Raw genomic sequence first — 24015 nt, 5'->3', positions numbered from 1 at the left:
TTGACTTTTCGGTCCCGAATTGGGCATTAAAATGGCCGCGTAACAAGTCCCTGTAATTTGTGAAACCGTACAGTGAATTGCAAACTGCATGCACTATACACAATGCGTTCATTCACGAGCAGCCTAATTTGGTGGTTGAGGTGGGTTTCTCATGGGCGAGTTATGCTTTATTAAGCAACAAAGTGGATTTTACTGTGCATCACAACAGTTACCAACAAGGTACTGATACAAACAGTCTGATGAGCACCCACAGACAGCCCATTACTGATTCCGTCCTCCCGTGAAACTGGTCTGGTAGACATGGTTCTTCAATTTTCATCAACCTCCAACGGCCAAAAGTGGAAGTGAACACATTCGCAAACTGAGTTGGTGCTAGCGTGATACTCAGAAGAACCCCCCATCTAATTTGTAAAGTACATCTGGCTATATGAAAGCCCAGTTTACCCCCTAAAATCCCAGTCGAAATAGGGTTTTCGCCTCCATTAGGACTCTCCAGGTGGCATAAGTAGAACTGGTCAGGTGACGTATTTGGCTGAAGGTCGAAATTTGGTTTGGGACGGAAGACATTTTTCACAAACAAAAGTCGAGTTTTGATTTGGAAACTGAGAAATGGTTTCCAGACTACTTGGGTCACGGAACGCCCAGATGGCAACCTAAAGTACTAGTGTAAGCCGACCCAGAGGCATTTTAAAGCCATATGTACGGCCAGATATGGCGGGTGGCTTTGATCTATAACACAAATGAGGCCTAGACCCTAACGAAATCGAAGTATGAAGTCAACGTTTGGCAATGTTTGCGGCTGGATTAAGCTCATAAAGGATACCAACAGCACCAAATTGTGATGGCCACACATCGACTTTTGATATGCTGATGGGCGTTAGGTTCCATAGGAAAGTAAACCAGACTATATGTATACATATATATATATATATATGTATATATATATATATATTGCGTGGGAGCAGGGCTCGGTGAAACCGAGTTTCCACTTTTGCCTACCGGCCTAGCTCGATAGCTGGCCTCAGTGACCTCGGTTTGCTCACTTGATTACACCCCACACACGCAATCAGGTTGTGATGACGGGATGGAGACCAGATATTCACGATTGCATATTTTAGGAAATTGAGATCGGAGAACTCAGCAAATCGGGACACTTGTACCGGTTTCTGAAGACCGAACTTAAAGGTATCAAAGAGGTTTAGTCGTTAAAAAATGCACTTGAAAAAGGACCAATGCAAGGTTTTTGTATTGAGACCCGCACAGCGAAAAAAAACACAATGATCAAACGCTGACTGGTATGTTTCCAGAGGAAATTCAAATAAAGTTCGACCGAGGTGTACAACATAGAAACTACTCAAAGATTGAGACAGCAGCGACGCACAGTCAACAGAACAACATCAAGAAAATAGGAAGAGATTAAAGATAGACGAAGTATATTCCTAACAAATCAATATACGGTCCTGCTTGATTGGTTGGAATGATGAATATGGGAAGGGTAGAAATCGAGCTAGCCTGACTTGGCGAATGCGCACGCAGTTAGTTGAGAGAATATTATGCCTTGTTTGATCACACCTGCAGCTACCCATGCATAGGACTGGTGGGGTTGCGACACCTTGGTCGGTTGAGGATGGTATAAATAACAAAGACATTGGGAGGGGATTCAAGCCCATACCTCCCAAGATGGCGCGCTCGGCAGACGTTGGGTCACACAACAGCATAAGTAGTTGATCGCGAGTTGACACACCAATCACAAATCTTCCAAATTGCGGAACCCAGATGTGATTTCCTCATGCAGTTCCTCAAACTCCCGTAGAATTCTCTCCTAGGAAGCAAATTTGTAAAGGTGAAGAATATTCTGAGTTGAACTAGGCCGAAATAAAGGCCAATTGGGGTTCATCTTCCATAAAGCGGGCACAATATTAAAAATATCAGAAACTGCAACTTCCTGCCAGAAAAACTCGCTATCGGCAGAAATAAGCCAGAGATAATCTAAAAAGTAAGACACCACCACCGGTCTTAGCAAAGAACCACGGTTAGATCCCTCGTGTAATTTAACTAACTAATTAATTTCTCTCACCATCACTAAGGTAGTCACGGTTGCATGATTAACCGTCGATGTACGATCGGATCTCCAAAGGCTCAATCAAACGAGCGCTTTCTTCTCCATATGAACTTACCAAAAGCATGATACTTCGTTAGCAGGCTGTTACTCCCGGACCGTGTGTTTTCTGACTAGTTTGTGCAGCTGGTGAATTACACTTGAGGTGTGATGTTTTTCTGACCAGCTCTACAGATCCATTCTGGTAGTAACCTTACTACTGATGAAAGCCAGTGATTTGTCTGAATAGTTATCGATCCCTGTGGACCGATAATTATGAAGTCTTAGATATGAAACTTCGCCAGGCGTTTCCAAAAAAAACAAATTCACCAGCCGCGCAAATCGGCCGGTGAATGTGGTGGCCCATAGGGTAACAACATAAAACCGTTAGTCAAAGGATCAAAGTACCAATTCCACTGAATCCACATGAGGGGTCTAATAAGACCGAAAGCACCCGTTCGGCACAGGCTTTCTGAATCTGACCACACCGTTAGGATGGGTATTCGGCGGAATCCAAAGCTTGTGGTTTTGTAGTTTACCAGGTCCTTCAGGGGGATCGACGGCTACTTAAATGAAGCATTCGGGTATCCTCCACTAGTCAGTTGGCTAGCAGGATGAGTCGGCAGCTAGTTAGAACAAGAATACTACCAAAAAACAGAATGGTTCATTCTCAGAAATGGAAGAATGAACGTCAACGTTCGGATGCGGAACATTTCAAATGATATAAGGGGACAAGGGTACAGACAGCCTTTTTGCTGTTAAAACTACCGATCCCTGCCTGAGGTTTAGGGCCATCTCCAAAGGCACCTACAGGCGAAAAGTCACATTAATGTTCACAGACTATGGACATTTTGCCCGGCATTATGTTACGGTCGATGGTAACCTGCCGGAAGAAACGTGCTTCCAAGGAGAGACTACGGGCCTCCTTGAGGATTTTGATCTTCTGAAGAAAAGGTTGAAAACTCAAACATTATCTAAGCCAGATACGGTAAATTCCCATAAGGATTACCCTTGAAAAAGGCAATAGATTGTTTTTGTTTCAGTTTACGTGTGCGTCTACAGATGAAGATGAAAGATAACATTTTATCTTCATCTATAATCGATTTATAGATCCATAGATGATCAGGTCTCCAAAGGAAACGGGTGTTTGCTTGGTTCCATTCTGTCTTTCTGAGTTTAGTTCCTTTGCCACAACTAGGATAAAAGTGAAAAAACTATTCCGGAGTATGTTTATGAAAAGATCCAAGTCAGGATATCAAATAACTTTCGCAGTGGAACCCCGATCGCAGTGGTGCGGTGTTTCAGCAAGGCGGGTTTCGTAAGCTTTGCAACGACACTGTGCGACCACTGAGGCTTGGCTAACACTTCATTGTCAGACTCTTAAGCTGAGCGTTTCGGAGATATCATCGCAGCCCAAGAACAGTCTTTTCGTCGCCTTTTGGCCCATACAGTGCCGTGCAGAAATCAATGTGTTCTAATTGACCAACCAGTGTCAACCAATGAAAACTATGGATGTAGGATAAAATCCATCTCACACTTACAAAATTATGAAGAATATTCATGCGAGAATCTGTGAGCAATAATGGAACAAAAGGAGGAGAACAGCCCGTGAATTTTCTGTGTATGCGTGCAACAGTTTTGGAAACACCGCGCATCGATTCAGACCAAAAGTGAGGACCTAATCATTCCAGCGCAAATGACTTGGTGGGCCCGGTAAATGTGATTTCGCGATTGAATGGACGCTACGCTGACTCCGAAGGTAAAAAAAACTTCGACGAGCAAGTGTCGTTTCCACGGGAGTAGATTACTTACGCACAGACAAAGCTGGAAATGTTGACTACCGTGGATGGACCCAAGCGCACTGGTGTAACGAGTAGTTTAGTACGTTGGAGTTCCCCCAGGGAAACAGGAATCAAAAGTGACAAACACGTGCAAGTTTCTGACTTGGTGCTACTCTGGGTTCAGAGCGATGTTATGTGAACAACAATGAGTTCAATGAGCCGGAAAATTCATCCCAACGCATTTTAACGATGCGGAACGCGACCACAAATGCATGTATGGAGTGATGTAAGAAGAAAAGTGATCTGAAGAAGAAAGCGTACAACTAACCAATCCATACAACTGACCTTTCCAACTTTCGGTTCCTTAAACTTCATGCTGGATAGCTTGTAGATGGTTGGGCCCATGGCTTCCCGAATTAGAGCCCATGTGACACGCCGATCAGATTGAGCAGTAACTTCAACCACATGCCTAGCTTGTTCGTAGAAACTGATGATGTTCCGCATCATACCGACCGTCTTGAAGAACGGACAAAATCTGAAGGTAGACAAAACAAAATGGCATGCCAAGAACTGCTTCACTTGACGCTCGTAATTTCTGGCGAATATTTCTGCTAAAAAACATTGGTGAAGTACGTAAGGAGTGAAAATAAGACTGGGAGCTTTTAGGAACACCAAAGCAGGCATCCAGGGCTTCACTCAAATCGGCAATTTCCTGCGTTTAAAGGAATCGGGAAACAACCCCAAGCCACCAGCGAACAGTGCAACATGGTGTCACAGTTTTCTATAGAGGAAAATGTCGGTAGCTCAGGTAGCGTAGATGGTCGTTGGCTTGTTCGCTGAGCTGGGCAGTTGCCCAACTATGCTACGGAAACACTAGTGATAAAGAATTTCAAATACGCCTGATGGGCCAAGTCTCACAACCATAAAGGAAGGCTACTCTTACAGGAGCCTTGTATATATGGTCCTTCAGCTTCAGCAAACTGCCTCTGACGCCGGAAGTGCTAGTAGTTATGTAAGATAACATCAAGGACTGAGTACACATATTGGGGACCCGTCAGATCAACTTTTACCTGTCATAAGATGAGTAGCCGTTTTGCTGGAGGAAATCATCCTTGATTAGGCGGGCCACCTCCAACGTGATTTTGTCTGATTCTGCAAGAGAGGCCTGTGAATTGAAAAAAACACAGTTTAAGGTTGTGACGAAAGGTACATAAGTAATCTACGAATATATCCGGTGCTTTTTAACTACGGCTTGCTTATTGGTGGGCACAAAACGGGACAGGAAAACACCGACGCAGCGTCTGGTACAAAAGACACTTCTTCCATACCCAGTCAGTTGTCCTGAAAAATTTCATGACTAGCTCCCAAAAAAGGGTCCATAAGTTTAAAAGCACTGAATGCACACGGGTGAAATCAAACAAGCGTAGAGTTTACCAGATAAGCGTGGAAAGCTGACAGGCTGCAAGACCTTGCTACAGTAATGATAGATCGATCGGGATTCACTCACCGAATTGATGACCACGCCCAAAAATGTTTGTTGCCTGGTAGCAACTTCCATTTTTTACTGTCGCATTTCTCACACAGTTATTTCAGCATTAGTAACCGAAACTAAGTTGGTGGAAGCCAACTTACTCGGCGAAACAAATTAATGACCCAAATGACGGGTGCGAGGCACATCAGTCAGATAAGTGATTGTGTCATCAAGCTAAATGGGCTAAAATCACGGGGTAAAAATCGACCGCTGAAGAATGGTAGCCCCAGCCAGCACTAACTTTGCCGACGAGCTGCACGATTTCCGATAGTTCTTCTTCCTCTTGTAGAATTTCGTTCATTTTCGTACGCAGTCCAACGAATTCGGGGAAATTGCGATCATAGTAGTCATCTAGGGCGCGAAGATATTTGGAATAAGAGATGAGCCAGTTCACGCTGGGGAAATGTTTTCGTTGTGCAAGCTTCTTATCCAAACCCCAGAACACCTAAAAGTAAAAGAGAAGTGTAGAATGAATGAGTGAATTTCTAACGGACGAAATGTGAAATACCAACACTAGAAACCAACGGAAAACTATGGGATCGGTTGTCTTCACTATCCTTGTTCCATGCAAAGCCGTAGCGTACGAAATGTTTTATTCTAGAGCTTCAGTGGTCATACCCAAAGATAGAACAAACCATAGAAAAACGCAGTCTCGGATAGCACACTTAATGCTGGCTGAAGGAAAACGTTAGTATCGGCCCTACAGGAGAAGGGCTCTCTCGAGAGGAACACTGCGATAACAAGCGTGGTTGCTAGGTCACGCGATGACATGTGAATTGTGGCGACAAAAACAGAGCATTCAAATGCTCGATCGACGTCTTGCAAATCTTTACTCACAACGGCAACAGATGTAGCTCCATATACGTGTAACAACGATTTTCTTGAATTCCAACCAACATACAGTACCTCAAGCAGGCACTGAACGGCAGTGCCCGTTGTTCATATCTCTCTCTTAGATAAAACAGCTAGTAACGTAGCTCTAATCTGCGTTTGCCTGTGAGCTGGTTGAGTGAAGAAAATAATGAAATTATAGAGGGTTTCAAATTGCACTCCCAAGTGCTCGAATCAAATATGCTCACAAGATACACCGAAACGATATATATATAGCATATGTCAGTGAGTAAATCTGACAACCTATATAGAGCTACATCTGTTGTGGTTGTTGTGAGTATAGACTTGAAAGAAATCGATCGCTCTGTTCTTGCTGCACAATATACACGTCATCACTTGACCTAGCAAACACGCACTCTCTTGCTTTGTTCTGATTGGAAAGGCTGTCGAGTAGAAATTACTAAACCACGACCAACTATTGAGTACTACTTAGTCGAATGGAACCACTACAGATTGACCGGTATGGTTGTACTACCAAGTCTTGCTTTTTGGTCTCACTGGCCTCCGTACCCTCATGCGAGTGTCCTCTGTGTACCACACTCGGAAGGAAGAAACTTGAACCTCAACCCGGTAGTTGGTTTTACATTAGGAGGACCAATCAGCAAACTGGGTCCAACCGCGGCACGATTGGTTTTCTGGCTGTTGAAGTTTGTTAACGTGCTTATTATTCTTGCTCTCGAAGTCATGATTTCTCCACTTGAGGTTGAAATGTTATAGAGAGTAAATGTAGCTATTTCGGTAGGCCTTTATTTTTCAAGCCATGAAATTCAAGCGTGGGGTTAACCAGCTTTTCCTGTCACACTGCTCATCAGCTGAGTTCCACATCCGGTGCCACCATATCTTTGCAAGCTTGTATGCCTCAGTTGGGTCTGAGCAGCTGACCAGATGATCGTTTGGTTATTTTAGCGGTTGTTAGGGTCGCTTGCTGAGGATTGTGATTGTGGTGATTGTGACTAGGCTGGCTGAATTGAAGATGCATGTGAACAAAAACGTGCACGAACACATCGGTTAGTGTCCGAGTTGGGATGATTTTTGGTCTCATCGATTGCAATGCACAGATCATGCGGAGAAGGCTGAATCAACTGTTCGCCGTCTATCCTGGAAGTAGAGTTGGTGTACTTTAGCATCAAGCCAAGGATTGCCCACAATGTGTAAATCCTCTACAACAAACGCCCATCACTGGAACATGCTTGTGTGATTCAGATAAGGAAAGTCAGTAATTATCTAACCGATCGGTGTTTTCGACTCAATGCAGTAAACTTATCGAGAAAAATACATTATGCATCACGACGTCTTCAAAACCTTACGCGACCAAAGCATCATCATCATCAGAGACAGCAACATCAGTGTCGATACTGATGCTTCGTACAACAATACAGTCCACCTAATTATATTTGAAGCCTTAGAGTGAAAGGAAGAGAAAGAGGGGGTCAGGGAGGGCACGTGGTGCTGGCCTATGTCAAGCGTTCTGAGGTGCCTATACCTCTAAACACCCAATCAGACAATCTAGAAAGAAACTGACAGGACGAACGCCACTGACATCGATCAGTCGCCATTACTTGCAATTCCTCCAGCCAAGCGCAGGCGGGGTCACGGGAACCTCATCCTGGAAGGAAGACACCCATAGCACCCAAACTCTTCGTATTCTCTTTCACAACTTTCTGCCAAGTTATGCATTGTCCATCTCGCGGCTTGCGCCATTCTGAAGGAGACGAGGAGAACATTCGTCTTGGTAGACGGTGTCTCGGTACACGTAGTATATGGTCAAGCCATCGTAGTCGACGGCGCTGGATGTTGTCCGCGAGTGAAGTACCTGTTGCGCAGCCAACTACCCATTTTCTAGTCAACTCGTTACTGATCCGCTGGTGCCATCCAAAACCAGCAACGACTCCGGTGGTGAAAAACCTGAAAGCACGTCACACCATCTGTCCGCAGACGCAACGCCTCGGACACATACAACACGGCCCTCACTGTAGCCTGGAACACGCGACCCTTAAGACCCAGCGATATGCCCTTTTTGACGCCACAAGTGAAATAAATTAGCAAACGTGATTGGGGCCTTGGAGATTCGTGCATTGACTACATAAGACACATTTCCCCCAGAGCTAATACAACTATCGCGACATGTGAAATTCTCCACAACCTCCAGTGATTTTCCTTGGATTGTAAGGGATATGTTTAGAGGCTGTACCTTATGAAGCATGACTTTTTGAAAGTGCAAGCCGCATGCCCAAACACGATATCATAGTGGTCAATCTATTCAACAGGGCTTGTGCTTCGTCTTGGACTTCAAGGATGAGGGCGATGTCGTCTGCGTACTCCAGAGAGACAAGTCTCACTAGCAACCATTTGAACACCGGGGTTTTGAAGAGCTTCCAGCGTTCGCCTCATTATTTTACCGACAACGAAGTTGAACAAGAGCCAAGAGAGCGGACATTCTTGCCTAACACCACCTATATGCGGAAGCTTTTAGAGCTCACCACACACATACACACACCCGTAAGTATAGGACTATAGCGACCTGATTATGTTCCCAAACGTACCCCATTGAGCAAGTGCAATTAACAGTACTGACCGATCGACAGAATCGAATTCACAATTGAAGTCAAGGAATATCAAGATTGCAGGTCGTCTGTACATGTGACGTTGCTCTAACACCTGACGGAGTTTGAAGATATGGTCAACGCAGTCCCTACCCGGTCGACATCCCGCTTGATTCTCACTAGTCAGGTTTTCGCATGCCACCGTAAGATCAGTGACGCCAGAAGCCTTGTTACAACAGAAGTCAAACTAACACCTCTGTGATTACAAAACCGGTTGCGAATATCCTTTTTTTTAAAAAAAAGGGCACTAATATCGAATCATCTGTCATCTGGGACGGTGTCTTTCTCTGACTGACTGACTGCACTGACTACGGAATTCACCGCCATCCTTGATTAGGGTAAGTGGAAGGTCGTCAGGACCAGCAGCACGATAACGTTTGAGTAGATATATACACTCCGATACTTCTGAGGTTGAAGGCGACCCCATATTCGCAGTTCACCCTCCTGTCGAAGGCCAAGATTCCGGACCGGGGTATCATGTGGCTAACTGAATTGCTGTTCGAAATACTGTGCCCACCTGTCCAAGCGTTCTGCTTTGCTGGATATCAGGGAGCCATTCTGGTCTCTGATGATTTCGCTGACAAGAAACTTTCCAGGACCAGTCGAACAAATCAAGTGAAACAGCTGATGGACGTTTCCAGCACTTTTCGTATCTTTCATTTCTTCAGCCTTTCCGGTCCACCAAGAATCTTGGTCTGCATTAGTTTGCAGTCATAGGCCTCAATGAGCTCTTCAATACTGGATGTGCTCCTTCCTACGCTCTGCGGCACGATTAATTTTACTCTAATATGAAGCGTTGTTAGAAAATAACTGAGTGAAGCCGGTGGTGGCCACTCATGCATGGCTATCTGATGCTCAAGGTGGAACGGACAATACAGCAAATGACTTTTACACGTAGGAAATCTGACTCAAAAGGATCCGGAATTTTTGGGACTGTGCCAAGTGACATGTGATAATAACGTGCACGACTAAAACGGTTAGGTCTGGTATTTATTCATAAAATGTACCTGGACGATGCTCAGAGTCGCCGATGTTACTGGGTCGGCAAAATCACCACCGGGAGGAGATACGGCTCCTACGATGCCGACGGAACCATACCGAGGTTCAGGACCACCCAGACAATGTACACGACCGGCTCGCTCGTAGAAACTGAAAACGATGGAATAATAATATCTGCAAATCTACCAGAGTTTCAGGTGATTCAACGGGGAGATGTGTACTGACAGGCCATTGTGTTAACCAAACAGGTATGCGAGGTTCATCAACATGTCGTGACCGATGCATTGAGCATAGTCTTTGACAACTGAACCCGTTCATCATGTCGTGACCGATGCATTGAGCATAGTCTTTGACAACTGAACCTTACTCTATCTTTAACATAAACAATGCACTTAAAATACGATGAACTTGCTTAGTGAACTCGAGCAAAGTCAATTGTTCATACCCCCAGCACAATCACGCCATAACCTGTTGCAGAGAGGTCACCGCCAGACAAGTGTTGACCTGTGTGATTCAAAGCACTATGGTATTCGTACTGTGGAACACTAATGTTTAGTTACACGCACCGATCAATAGACTGAGTTACACAATCACAATAAAGCAGATACCGACTTGTAAAAGTCAGGACTACAAAAACTTTGTCAACAGCCGCATCTAGTCATAAAAAGCACCGCAAGTCGATATATTAGACCGGTTAGTTCCAAGCAGGATCGAAAGTTGCGTGGCACAGTACTCAAAGTCCAACATCCTGTAGAGTACGACGCTGCTAGATCAGAATGTATGGAGTTCAGTGAGCGACCAGCGGTAGAACTCAAAATCGAAAGTCTAAGTCAATAAAAGGACCGTTTGCGCACGGAGGTGCACTGAAAACGATGTGTTGCCGGGAGGAATGAATTCATACTAACTGGTGCTAGTGAAGTTGGCTCTGTTCAAGAGTCAAGTACAAAAAACACTGATGTAGGATGTTATTATTAATGGTAACATAGACTTCCACGGAGATCAGATTCACAATGAATGGCACTAATACAGTGGTTCAGTTCAATCTTTAATCAAATAAGATTGATGGACTTGTGACCGAACCGCGAGCACGAGTGACCCACACAAAATAGCACCAAGTGAATGGCTTCACCATGAAGTGGGTGATGAACTTCGCTGACCAACCTGTAATTAATGGGGTCACAGTGCTCACAATATAATCATCCGGTCGCTCTGCTCTTTCGGGAGGATGGTTGTAAGTACCATGTTACAGCTAGCCTCAAGCTAGTCTCACTTCAGCCAGTAAACCTGGACTGGGTAGTTCGATAGTTTTGCTCCGGCCGTTTTCTAGGACCATTCGCTTCTCGCTTCAGGTTGCTTCGGTAACTTGGTGAAGAACAGTATTGCTGTTGATGGCGAAGATGTTGCTGTTCCTACTGTTTGTACTGATGCATAGCCAAACGCAGCGGTTTAGATGAATTGTTCTCGTGTTTAATGCGCCCGAAAGCACTCACAGTAATCGAGTAGCAGCGGTTCAGCTGCATGAGGCAATCAGTTCAACTCAACAGTATAAGCCGGTTAACTTGATTCTAGTTTGCTTGAAGTACCGTTTTTAACCACGCTGGTATCCACTTAGTATGGGTTGAAAACGCTTGACCTGTGAACACCCGTTAGTAGCATGTAGCCATCACCGGAATGACTTCAAGAACCAAAGATGAGCGCTATTCGATAATAAGTAACACACACAGTGATCTCTCAATGACGGTCTGCTTAGCTTTGCAAAGCTAACAAGTGCTGAACACTGATAAGAACATGCCAAGTAGGTCAAAATTTGTGAAGCAGAGAGAGAGCGAACAAAACCACGTGATATATCATACCTGGCCAAACGTGCACCCAAGTAAGCCGGGTATCCGGAATCGGCCGGCATTTCCGCCAGACGACCTGAGATCTCACGCAATGCCTCAGCCCACCGACTAGTCGAGTCAGCCATCATGCTCACGTTATAGCCCATATCACGGAAGTATTCAGATAGGGTGATACCAGTGTAGATCGACGCCTCACGAGCGGCCACTGGCATGTTTGACGTGTTGGCCACCAGCGCAGTACGCTGCATAATCGATTCGTGTTTCCCGTCCACCTCAACAGTCAGCTGTAAAATGTAGTATACAGATCGATAATCAAGGTTAAGAATTCCAATCGGAATATTTCTAGACTCTTAGGGCATTGGACGGACATTTAATTACTTGACGGCGTTGGTTTGCAGTTGGTTTCAAGTGAAAAGAGGAGACGAAGATGGGGCGGAAACAACAGGAACAAGAAAACTGCTACCAGTAAACAACGTGGGGATGTTAAAAGTGCTATTATGAGTCACCTCATGAGTAGGCTACTCCCCAGTCGACTACCAGCGGGTTGCACAATTTCACCTAGCTCAAGTACAGAGGTCTACGACAATTGACAGAGAGCAGAAAACTTGTGGCCGACAGTGTAAGTGCACACTATTTACCAGCCAATATCTTCGAAACACCAAACGCACGTGTAAATAGAATGAGAAATCTCCAGTTTCCAAGACAATTTACCGTAAAACTCGAGCGTAGTGATGATGATGAAAGACACTAGGGATACTATGATGGGCTTCAATAGAAATGCCAGAACAGCAAGCACTTTGGTTTTTACCTAGAGCAGATGTCGGATAACTGATTTTAGGACTTTAGAAAAGAGAACGGGATTCAAAGAAAACTGGTTCGGACGTGAAAAGTCTCACCTCGGGAAAGTCGCGAAGCACTTCAGACATTTCATTCCCACGTTCGCCACAACCCACATACACAATGATATCGGAGTTGGAGTATTTTGATAATGCTTGCGAAATCACCGTCTTCCCGCAGCCAAAAGCACCAGGGATAGCAGTAGTGCCACCCTGGACGCAGCTACAATTCATCAGAAACAAACGAGAAAGCGTTAACCACAAGGCTAAATCTGAAACTATACAAGGTAACACATCTGTTTACTTCCAACATAATTCGCTAGAGCAAACCAACTGCAGACTATAGCCGAGGGCCAAATCTGATTCGGTTCTATCGTTTAGCGGAACTGAAGCCGCTTATTCATTCTGCTATGAAACATAAGAACCGTGGGATAAAAACCGATCAACTTCAAATGCAGAACTCGCTTCGAGAGCGAAGGTGTGTCAGTATTAAAAAAGGATTATACGCGGTGCAGTATGGGCGAATTACTAGCTTACCGGAGAGCTGGAAGACCAAGTTATTGAACGCCGACTAGTGCGTCAACTACGACTGTGCATGGCATCACATGAGCAAGGCATTCATGTGGCAAACAAACCAAAGTACAAGCCAGCGGTTAACATCAACTCGATTCAATAACAACTGTATAATCGTTCAGCCGTAACCCCTTTTCGATGCCTAGCTGCCATGCCGCCCGAAGGAAGTACGAGGGGTGGGCCAGGTTGTCAAGCCTAGACAGGGGAAGTTGAGAGGCTGAGGTCGGGTTCGAACCCAAGGACCTTCCGGTCAGTAAATCCGCGCTCTAACCACCAAGCCATCTCGCTCCCCAACAACTATAATAACAACAACAACTGTGTTCCGTAAATCGCATAAAATTTCATGTTCAAATAGAATATAAAGCTGACGAAAAATCGGAGCTTGTGCCTATCTGATGAGTCCTAAGAAGGCCGAAACCGGTCCCGAGTTTCTAAAGAGTTTTCAGCAGCCTTATGAGTAGTGTACCCCACCAACAAAATGCCTACCCTTTGCACTTCGTGATTTGTTACCTCATCCCACAATGTCCTTCGTGCTTCGCTCTATTTTCCAATGCAAGCGAACCTGGATAGGTTACGACGCGGTTCGGTTACACCTTGAACACCTTAGCTGGTGACATAAGGGGATCAAAGAAACAGTAACAGTACGACCGCTAAGCGTTTCAACCACGAGACCCCAGGGCAACGTGAGAGATACCCAAAGGACAGTCAGAAGTCTGTCATCCTGACTGGAATCGGACAAGATGAAAAGAATGATAGTCACTCGGCGGACCAGATCAGCTACTGTATCACCTAGTTATTGCGCCGGAATGCCAATAACCCATCGAGTTGGAAAATGTTTCATTTTAGTTAGATAGACTTGCTTTGTCTTGACAACTTTTATGGTGCTCACTAATCGCAACCGAAGAAGAAAAGCCGACAGTGCATGTCGTGATTTCAGACATAAATGGAAATGTTTTATTTTAGTTAGATAGGCATGCTTTGTCTTGACAACTTTTATGGTGCTCACTAATCGCAACCGAAGAAGAAAAGCCGACAGTGCATGTCGTGATTTCAGACATAAATGGAGAAAACCTGTCAGCATATAGTTGTGCAGAACACAGAAAATAGTAAGGTTACGACAACCTTGACACTGGCACTTGTTAAATTCACCGACACCTCCAAACTTCCCGTGTTACCCATAAAGCAGGATGTGGCTGGTCCTTACAAGTTCTGGTTGGGGCTCATCAAGTGGATATAACGGAATCCGGTTGAAAGTTCCCACCGTTTACTGCAGCGCCACATGGCCCCTAACCACACCTACACTCATGGCGAGGGTGAACCAGGTTGTTTTCTTGCTTTAGCCCATGCATCGAAATGTCGGGAAATCGGACTACTTAAAAGCATCTAAGTGTCACTCTTCATGACAGTTCATCCTTATTGGTATTCGTCATGCGCTCACGTGTCGTTAGAGGTCGCGAGGCACTGTGGTAGACGGTGAAAATTATCGACCGAAACCCACGCGCAATTTATCCTAGTTGAATTGTCCGAAAAATTCAAGCGCATTGGATGAAGCATGAAATCAAACTGATTCTAATGTTTATCCCTAAATTCGGTTCGGAGTGGTGGGTTGTGGATGGGCTGAGCATAGTGTACACCGGATGAACACATCTTTGAAGTAGTAAAAATGTGACAACCTTGTTCAGTTTCATTACACTAACCTTCAGTGTGTAACGGTCAAGGTGTGAACAGGGATGTGCTGGAACAAACCGATTACACATCGTACCGCACGCCAACTAGTACTTCAGAATCAACATCCGGTTAAATCCTCAGCTGTAAAATCACTCGTCAATCGCGTGCACTCCAAAACTACCAGTTTAATGCTTTTGTTGAGGACAATGGTTCTAAGTTTTGTTACTGGGCTCATCCTACTACAATTCAATGATTCGGATCTGATAAAGCGCTGCGTAAAATAAGAATGGATGACCTCGATTACATAATTAACTAGAAATTCATTAAGTATACACACACTTTAGGATGAATTCATCCCATTGGCAGATAGGAGCTTTCTAAATTAGCCGTTGACGGGATCAAACAAAAACAATCCTCCAATAGGAGTAAATACAACCTAGAGTGTTGCCTCCCGAGCTTGTCCATAAATTCATGTGTAAACATAGCATTGACATCCTTTCCTTCAATTCAGAAAGGGATGTAGTTGGTAAAGTTGGGGAAATTCACTTTGGCTGTTGCCACCATAACGGTGAGAACTCGGTCCACAAGAAACATAAAGAGAGTTTGGTGGGACATGCCGAAATTGGTTTTACTGTGGAAAGTTTTACTCACGAGTAATTGAAATAAAAGTGAGAGCTTGAAAACTTTCATCCTGTAAACCGTATCGCAATGCATAAGCGCTTACAGAGGAAGAACGGAAGTGAAGGTAAAAAACGGAAAACCGGAAGTGAAGCACGGAATAAATTTGCCCTATCTTTAAGATTTATAACAGAAATTAAATAGAGCAGAGTAAACAAGGTAATTAATCTTGGTCCCTGCAGGGGGCATACTGTAGTTAAATCGGTTATATTTTCTTTGGTGCGCGGATTTATACCAAAAGAATAGACCCACCACAGACCTGGAAAGTTCCGAAGTTGACCACGTGACATGAAACTACTCCACAATAAAACGCAGCAGAGACTGGTTACACAAAACAGGTAAATGCTGATGTAACTACAGTAAAGTGTGAAAGAATGTGCATCCAGACATCGATGTCCTAAAGTGCACAGAAGGACATGAACAGTGATGGATAATGAGTGAAAAAGTTATCCCAGTAAGCAGTTCACATAACAACGGTGACCTGCGAAGCACACAGAGTTTACCGCAGAGAAGCAAATATACACACGACAGTTGCGCTTTCGTGGGCCAATTTCAAAACACGGGTGTGAGTGAGATGAGCTAATAATCATCAAAAAGTGAACTGAACTCCCTTTAAGGTTGATATCATGACTTGAAACGGTCGACTTGTGAGATAACCAAGATTAGGTCAGATCAGATGTTCTGTATAAAACATTCTAACGACTGCATGACCACGAAGTAGGTGTAACCTGAATGGCGCAAGTAACCATCCAGATAATAGGAAGCTCCATCGGTCGTCTAATTAAGTACCATTCCCAAACCTACGGCGTCAACCTTTTGTTAAGAGAGTATGGGTCTGTGATGCTAATTAAAAAGGGATTAGTGAAGTTTAACTATCAGGGGAATTTTATATTTTGATTTTGAATTACAAACTGTCGTGGATTCTCTGATAATGAACCTTCTTTTCCCATGAAAAATGTACATCTTAAGCAATCCGCTAAGATCCTTTTCCTATACGGTGCATAAAGCAGCACGAAAATGCAAACCAACTCTTGGTGACCAATTTTGGCTGCTATGTCATTGGATTAACAAAGGGTCCCAAACACTTGCTTCATCCTGGTCAACTGGAACACATGAGTCATCAGTAAGTTGTTGTAATCAAAGAACCAGTGAACAACTAGTACGCTTTCGCTAGGGATTCAGAAACATACTGTGTGACGACCGGCCTTGGAGTAACAGGTTAACTGAATTACAAATGCAACGATTCGACCTCTTATGTTGGACGAAACGGTGCCGGCCTTGTTAACTCCAACTTAGTTCAGTTCAGTCAGTTACAAACCAGGCAAAAAAGGCATATTATTCCGGCTGCTATATATTCGTCTGACGATAACAAAGGACACGGAGGGTAGACCATGACGCACTAGAAGCAATTACCTGGCCAGTGCAGAAGCAACGAATGGTCGGTGTTTCCTAATAAAGGCAGAATCAAGGCAGCTGAGTATTGAGGTTGGTAGCTTTGGTACAGGGGCGCCATTGGTTGCGTGGTCGGACCAAGTCCGCCAATGTCATCAGCCAATGCTCGTCATTGTCTCTACGTCCTCATCCAGAGGGACAGACGGCAACCGACAGTCCGACTGCGTTTAATGGCTAGCGGATTCATAATTTGTTGGCAAGCCATAAAATGTCCGCCTCTCCACCCTGTCGGACCAAGTCCGCCAATGTCATCAGCCAATGCTCGTCATTGTCTCTACGTCCTCATCCAGAGGGACAGACGGCAACCGACAGTCCGACTGCGTTTAATGGCTAGCGGATTCATACTTTTTTGGCAAGCCATAAAGTGTCCGCCTCTCAACCGTTTCCAATCTAGACATGGCTGAACGAAAATCCCAACGACAAACAGACCGTTTCTTACACACGAATTGGATGGCCTAAACAGTATAGCCAATGGATTGCGCCTAGCTTGCCTGTCACCGGCCATTTGCTTCTTCCGAAAGCCATCTAGGGACCAGTGTTTGCCGGGCTATCGTTTGAACCACCAGCAATAGGTCAATATAAGGTTAGCCTGCATGTGTCCTAGACAATGAGAGGTAAACTCACGGAAAAAGCGCATCTAGAATTCGCTGTCCTGTGAGCAGCGGGAAATTGCCCGGAAGCTTCTCAGCCACTGGCCTGGGTTGACGTACGGGCCATATTTGGAGCATACTGTGATGAGATACTTCGCCATCGAATTCGATTTCCAAAATTTTGTCCTGTTGATGAGTAAGTGAGAGAACACGATGATGATAATAAAGTATGACGAGGAACATTTCCACATGGTGACCGCTATGCTACTCATTCTCTTGGAGTAACGGTCTGAAGCCAGCTCCCAATTAAGTTCTCAACGCAAAGTTTACGTAATGAGCGACCATTCCTCTGATAGAAATACCGACAGTCGACTGTAATTCTGATTTCACGTACCTCCTACGATGAGAAATTTACTCTGTCAACGACAAACCAAAACAAACTGTATGCTAGGACGAGTAACGGGCTGCAATACACTCCACACCATAGATTCCTCTGCAGCAAACACCTTTAATGGGCTCCATTGACTCAAGCTTAGGATAGATCTTATTGTATATGGCGCAGTTAATTGTAAGTTGTATATAATAAGAGTAGTATCATGCACCAAGGTCAAACAGGGTTCGCAATAACGGTCACAATATATGGATCACAATAGCTCTAGTCCCTCAATTCGTCATACAAAGAAGCCTAACAGATACTAGTGCGTTGCGACAAGCCAACCGGACAGCAAGACTGGGTAAACAGCATGATAACACGAGTATCTCACATTGATCCAAAACAGATGAAAGTAGGGCTGACATTGTCAATGCCAATGCTTTGACAGTAAACGAAGACGAATGTGAAATCGATCACATGCTCATATAAGTGTGCTTCAGATTCATGGACAGGAATCAGACTAATTTTATCCTGTCGCGTTGCCGACCGATATATAACTTTGAATCATCTTGCGTTGGGTAGGTTCGAAATCAAACATGGGGATGCAGAAATACAAAGGAACCATAGTTGTTAAAGTACAGTAGAAAGTCGTGATAAAAGTGGCTTATGTTTCTTCAAATGCCAGGCCTATTCCAAGACGTGAATAAGCGTAAGATCTAAGTTTGTCAGTGAAGAAATTTAGGCCACGACATGAAGCAGCTACTATGGCATGCAGCATAAACATCGCGATCAGTTCACTTCTAATACACATTTTAAAAAAATACCCCTGGTTTATTGTTTCAAACTCACTTTGATGGTATAATGTCCAGCTGGAGCAACCCACCGTACAGTTCCCTGTGCTTTTGGTGACAACATGATGCGGTGCTTGACTAGGGTATTCTCGTGGACTACACCATAAATATCACCACCGGTGATATGCATCCCCGGCTTCAATGTCGCGGTCGGATAAAACTCCCACTCGACTTTACAATCCAAGGATGGCACATTTACACCCTTGGGGATGTAGATTGAGTTGGTCAAATCACATATGCCTTTTAGTGGGCGCTGGATGCCTAAAACGGATCCAGAAGGTAGAAATCAAATGAAGAAGCAAAAGGTGATTGTCATTTGTCTTCTAGTCATACTGCGGTCAGGTCTTTTAACCTAGGGCTTTTTCATGAACTAACGCTCCTTTGGAGAAGAAAAACCGGGGGGTTCCGTGACATCACTCCATATAAGACGAACACGAGAATAAATAACAAGGATCAGTTAACTGCTCGTGCACCCAGAAAGTGCCAAATATTGTTGGAAACACCAATTATGAGTCGTCGAGCCGGACGCCAGAGGTCTCAGGTACATGCACCAGTCCCGACTCTCTAAAGCATACCATCGTACCACATCATGTGTGTAACACACATCTCTTATCCACGATACAGAAACAAATTACTGGTCCGATGAACGCAGGATCTCCTTCGCCACCTCACTTCCGTTCCCAGTGATGCTGAGTTAAATCTCCAGCCTTTCTGTGCACTTATCCATCATTGGTAAACGTCTTAGTGTTTTGCAAACATCTACCTTTAGTGGCCGTGTATTCACTGACAAAGTTCAGGTCAGAACAGAAAACGAGAAAATCGTTCCAATTAACGTTTTATGTTTGTGTACACGTACAGAGATAGTAGATTTCGGTGTAGTTCATCCAAAGAGTTTAACTTCAATGTGGCTAACTAATGACGGTGACTTGGATGAATCCGACTGATCTGAGGGCTACAGTTCACTCGGCGGCCTGTCTACGCACCAGCTCCATTTTAGTCTGAAACCATTCTCCTAGGGATTCGCAGTTAACGATAAGTGAAAGATAAGCCACGAGGAGACATATTTTCCACCCCCACTCCCACCCCGAAGAATTTCGTAGCTATGCTGGACCGCGTAAGCTGTCCTTCGTCTACGTTAGTACGATATCCCTAAATCCTGGGAGAAGCTCAGAGATGAGCCTATTAGAAATTCAGAAAGAGTGAAAATGTGAAGTTCCCTTCGTTCAGTCTTTTAGTGAAGAGCTATTGAACATAATGTTAGCACTGCCGAGTGCGGTACGTCATCCGTATTCTAGTTTTGACCTAAACATGTCTACTACAAGTAAACTTTGTGGGGACCATCTATATCCAGATCTGGCATCCAAGGACCGCACAGTCGGTGAACCAAATGCTGAACAAGTAGAAAAAGGAGATTATTTGACTGAGTGCTATAGGGCCCAACCAAGGTTCCAAATATACTTACAACTATATGTATGCAATGCATGTTTTTCTGATCAGAGCAGTAGTGAAAAATAGACTCATGAAGTGCAGTACTAGAAATTCCTCAGACTCACCATCAAAGATGTTGTTTACTATCCCAGGACCAAGTTCCACGGACAATGGCTTTCCGGTCTTCAGAACGGGATCGCCAACAGTTACACCGGCTAAAAGGTGACAGGTTGAGGAAACAGAACGACAAAAGAAACACCTCGAAAATTTGGAAAGTCAGCACCACGGTGGCTCTGCCACTGACATGACTACTATCACAATGGTCTCACGATAGGTCATCAAATGAAGGTTCGTTGGTTATGGACTTGGAATTCAAGCAATTGCTGTTCATCTACGTGCAAAGCCCCGGGAAATGTAAAAAGTTCAAATGAAAAGCATCTAAAATCACTTGTCGAAGTGCTGTGCAATTAACTTTCACGTAACTATCACCCATTATTTTCAGTAAAGTAAGTTGAGGCACACGTGGACGACAGAGCGTAACGGGAACAAGACTGATCGTACAGACAAGAAAGCATCGAGCAACAATGACCTGAAGGCCAATGTTCACATGAANGTCCGATGCGAAACCGACTCCGCTGGTTAGGCCACCTGAAAAAAGGCCAAAATCCGCCTCCTGAAACAAACTGCCTTCGGTTCGTTAGGGATTAAGTTTGAAAACCGAAGCCACTATAAATTCCTCCAACAGGACAGCCTTCCAGTAATTCTGAAAAATCGCAAATTCCATTGTAGAATGTGAGAGGATTTGGTACTTAATAGGGAGGTCTGTAGAACGGTTATCCATTCAGGCGTAGGGAGTCTTCACATGCGACGCGTCCCAGTGCTGCAAAACAGGCGAACCATTCGAACTGGGCTAAATCCTATTCGTACAGTGTCGACCATATGGCAATGCGCAACTTATGGCCCTGTAGGCCGCACGCATACTCCGTTATCCAACCGCTAGACGTAAACAACTGGAACCGAAATAAGCTTGTTTCATCCCATAATCAGTACCAGTCAGACATTGTCATCCTAAGGATGACATCATTACCCACATAGTTGATAAAATGCTGCTAGGTTATCCAGCACCAGATTGACGTCGCTGTAATGGGTGAACCACAGGAATCTTTGCATGGTATTGAACTAAAGGCGGTGCGGTATTACGCTGAAATTTGAATGAACCTACGAGTGACGTCGACACCTCAATGCAAAGCAAGTCACTGATGATGTTATGTTGAATTACGGCTTCACCATGTTCGCTCATCGAACACTTCTTCGGTGCTAGATGCGATCCGACAACTTTCACACAATACCACGTTCAGATCCGCACAAACCGCCTTTGACCCGACCCGCAGACATCCAATGGGTTGACCACTGGGAAATTCGGCATATTCGACTTCGACTCCAGTCATCTAAATATGGGACTGAATGCTACGAAATATCCTATCTCAGGGAGACCATTTTGAGAGATATTATAGAGGAAAATGCCGCCTGACTGGAAAACACTCCCAATACCGAATCAAGCTAAGATATGTTCAAGTTTAGTGGTAAGTAAAAATAGGTCGATGAACGTGAGGTGAAGTCAACGTGGTGTCCATTCAAACAAGTCATTTAGGATAGTTTTAGTGTCATGGGATTCGCATTTTTGTGCATGCAAATTGGGCAATCCGATGATGGATTTTTGGGGCAATCCTCACCCGTGAAATTGTGCCCGATATGGGAAAAACAAACGGCCTGTCTATTGCACCGCATGTACGAGTAAATGACGGTGACTCCAGAGACACAAGGAGAATTTTGAGGAGAATATTGAAGGCGGAGCTATGAAGAAGTGGAGACAAGACTTGTGTACTAAATATGATGACTGCAGACCATAAGACTTTTAGAGGAAGTTCGAATTTTGACGGAAAAAATTCCATCGGTTGGAAGTGGCAGTGCAGTGCCATCCAAGCAATAAAAAACGACAATTGACATAGGTGCAATCGTCCTCGCGTCTGATGAGGCGTCTATTCTGTCCTGAAGCTTGATCTACGTGGAATCGGGCCGTTGAGAATAAGTTGAAAAAGCTGAGTAGCTAGTCAGGACGACAGTAACTGTTTGGCATGAGCTTTATGATTTACTTTAATCAAGGCATTTGGAAAAGGATACAAGTGTCTTCGTAGACCTGAATCGTTGCCAAATCCCCTTCCAGACGGATGATCTCACCGACCAACTCGGCGTGGCCCACACGCACAAGTTCGTACATAGCCGAACCGGACATGGAGGAGGCTGTCACGACTGGAGAGTGAAAAATAGTAGGGCAAATAATAATTAACAATCAAGATGATGAGATAACCCAGCAGTGAAAAATACTGGGCGGGTATCGAAAGTAAACGGCAACAAACCGGACAGAAAGGGTACAAAGTTCTGCACTTCTGTAGGACTGAATTTGAAATCCCAGGACGCGGAATATGTTTGAGATATATCAAAAGAAATCTGATAAATTATTCTGGAGGATTGACAATGGGCCTAGTTATTCTATCAGCTTCTTCACAAATCAAGTTAACTACACATGGCAGTTGAATAAAGGAGTAAGGCTTAGATCTTATACAACGTATTGAGTTTATCTGACTACTCAGAAGGATATTACAGAGTAACTTCAGAGGATATCAAACAAACGACACAGTAGGTTGAAAACAGTACAATGTATCGTACAACGGACGCTCCGAAACTGTAGGACAGCTGAATGCGACAGCATCAGAGTGCTTACCTGGTCCTGACACGGCATACACATAGCCATAGCTGCTCTCTCGATCACCGGTTTCCAGACGCAAATTCCTGAAATTATTTTCCATGGTAGACATCTGAAACCGGAAGAACGAAAACATAGATATGGAAAACGCTTGGAAAGAATAAAGCTGGGGGTTCACCTCAGAAGACTCCATTGTAACTAGGAATGACGAATATTGGAATTCTCCCAAACCCGTGGAGATACCAGTGTGATGAAAATGCAAAAAGGATTTAAGGTTAAAATTTGAAGGAGAAAAAGTGGAATCTAGAAGAAAATGAGGAAAAAAGATGAGTAAGGAGAAAGTAGCAGAAGAGTACAGAATGCGTTATGGATAAAAAAAGTGGGTAGATTGAAATATTTGATAGAGGGAGAAAATGCGCAGTACACAAGTGGATTCGGCCATGCCCGAATTGATATTGGAGTGCCATCATCAAGCCCTACGCGCTGCGACATGAGAATGTCACGCCAGGGATATCCAAGCTAAAATCATCATCATCATCACGCCATGCCCGATATTGGAGTGCCATCATCAAGCCCTACGCGCTGCGACATGAGAATGTCACGCCAGGGATATCCAAGCTAAAATCATCATATCATCCACCATCATCATTATCAGCTGTAATAACCGCATACCCGTTGTACAATGGTTGTAGCTGCCGCAGTTTCGTTCACCGATGATTTGGGGGGAGGGGGGAGGTAGCTGTGCACTTCAGGCGGGAGCTGATAAATTGGTGCAAATTCCAGCACTGTCAGTGGGCTGTCAAGTGGGGGATTGGAAAAGGGGCTATGAATTGAAGGCAATAGCTTGGATGCACGAGCGCCATTGAGGGCACGACTGGGCCACGTCTGACGTCTCTAGCCATTGATGTGGCCCGTCTTGGGGTCCCCATCCAGGAAGACGGCAGTGACCAGTGCAGCTGAGTTTGCTGGTAATGACTTTCATACTTCACTGCCAAGTCATTGTTTGACCGCCTCTGGCTCTCTTCCACCCTTCACGTGGTTGTGCGAAAAGAGCCCTT

At 44.5% G+C, this 24015-nt stretch overlaps 1 protein-coding gene across 1 annotated transcript; it reads right to left on the bottom strand.

Annotated features, from left to right (window-relative positions):
• Window positions 1-1225: 1225 nt before the first annotated feature.
• Window positions 1226-23069, bottom strand: T265_07348 (hypothetical protein; the record flags this gene model as incomplete). The annotated part of the gene is made up of 11 exons (XM_009172847.1): window positions 1226-1822; window positions 4225-4414; window positions 4950-5044; window positions 5652-5855; window positions 9912-10053; window positions 11757-12028; window positions 12641-12803; window positions 17576-17727; window positions 18764-19026; window positions 20319-20408; window positions 22976-23069. 11 exons carry the CDS (start codon window positions 23067-23069, stop codon window positions 1748-1750), a joined length of 1740 nt encoding a protein of 579 aa, XP_009171111.1.
• Between the last annotated feature and the right edge of the window lie 946 nt (window positions 23070-24015).

Source organism: Opisthorchis viverrini (assembly GCF_000715545.1).
Source record: "Opisthorchis viverrini unplaced genomic scaffold opera_v5_169, whole genome shotgun sequence".
In the NCBI taxonomy this organism is placed as follows: Eukaryota; Metazoa; Platyhelminthes; class Trematoda; order Opisthorchiida; family Opisthorchiidae; genus Opisthorchis; species Opisthorchis viverrini.
Note: the sequence above shows the minus strand (reverse complement) of the source record. Positions and strands in the feature narration are given on the sequence as shown.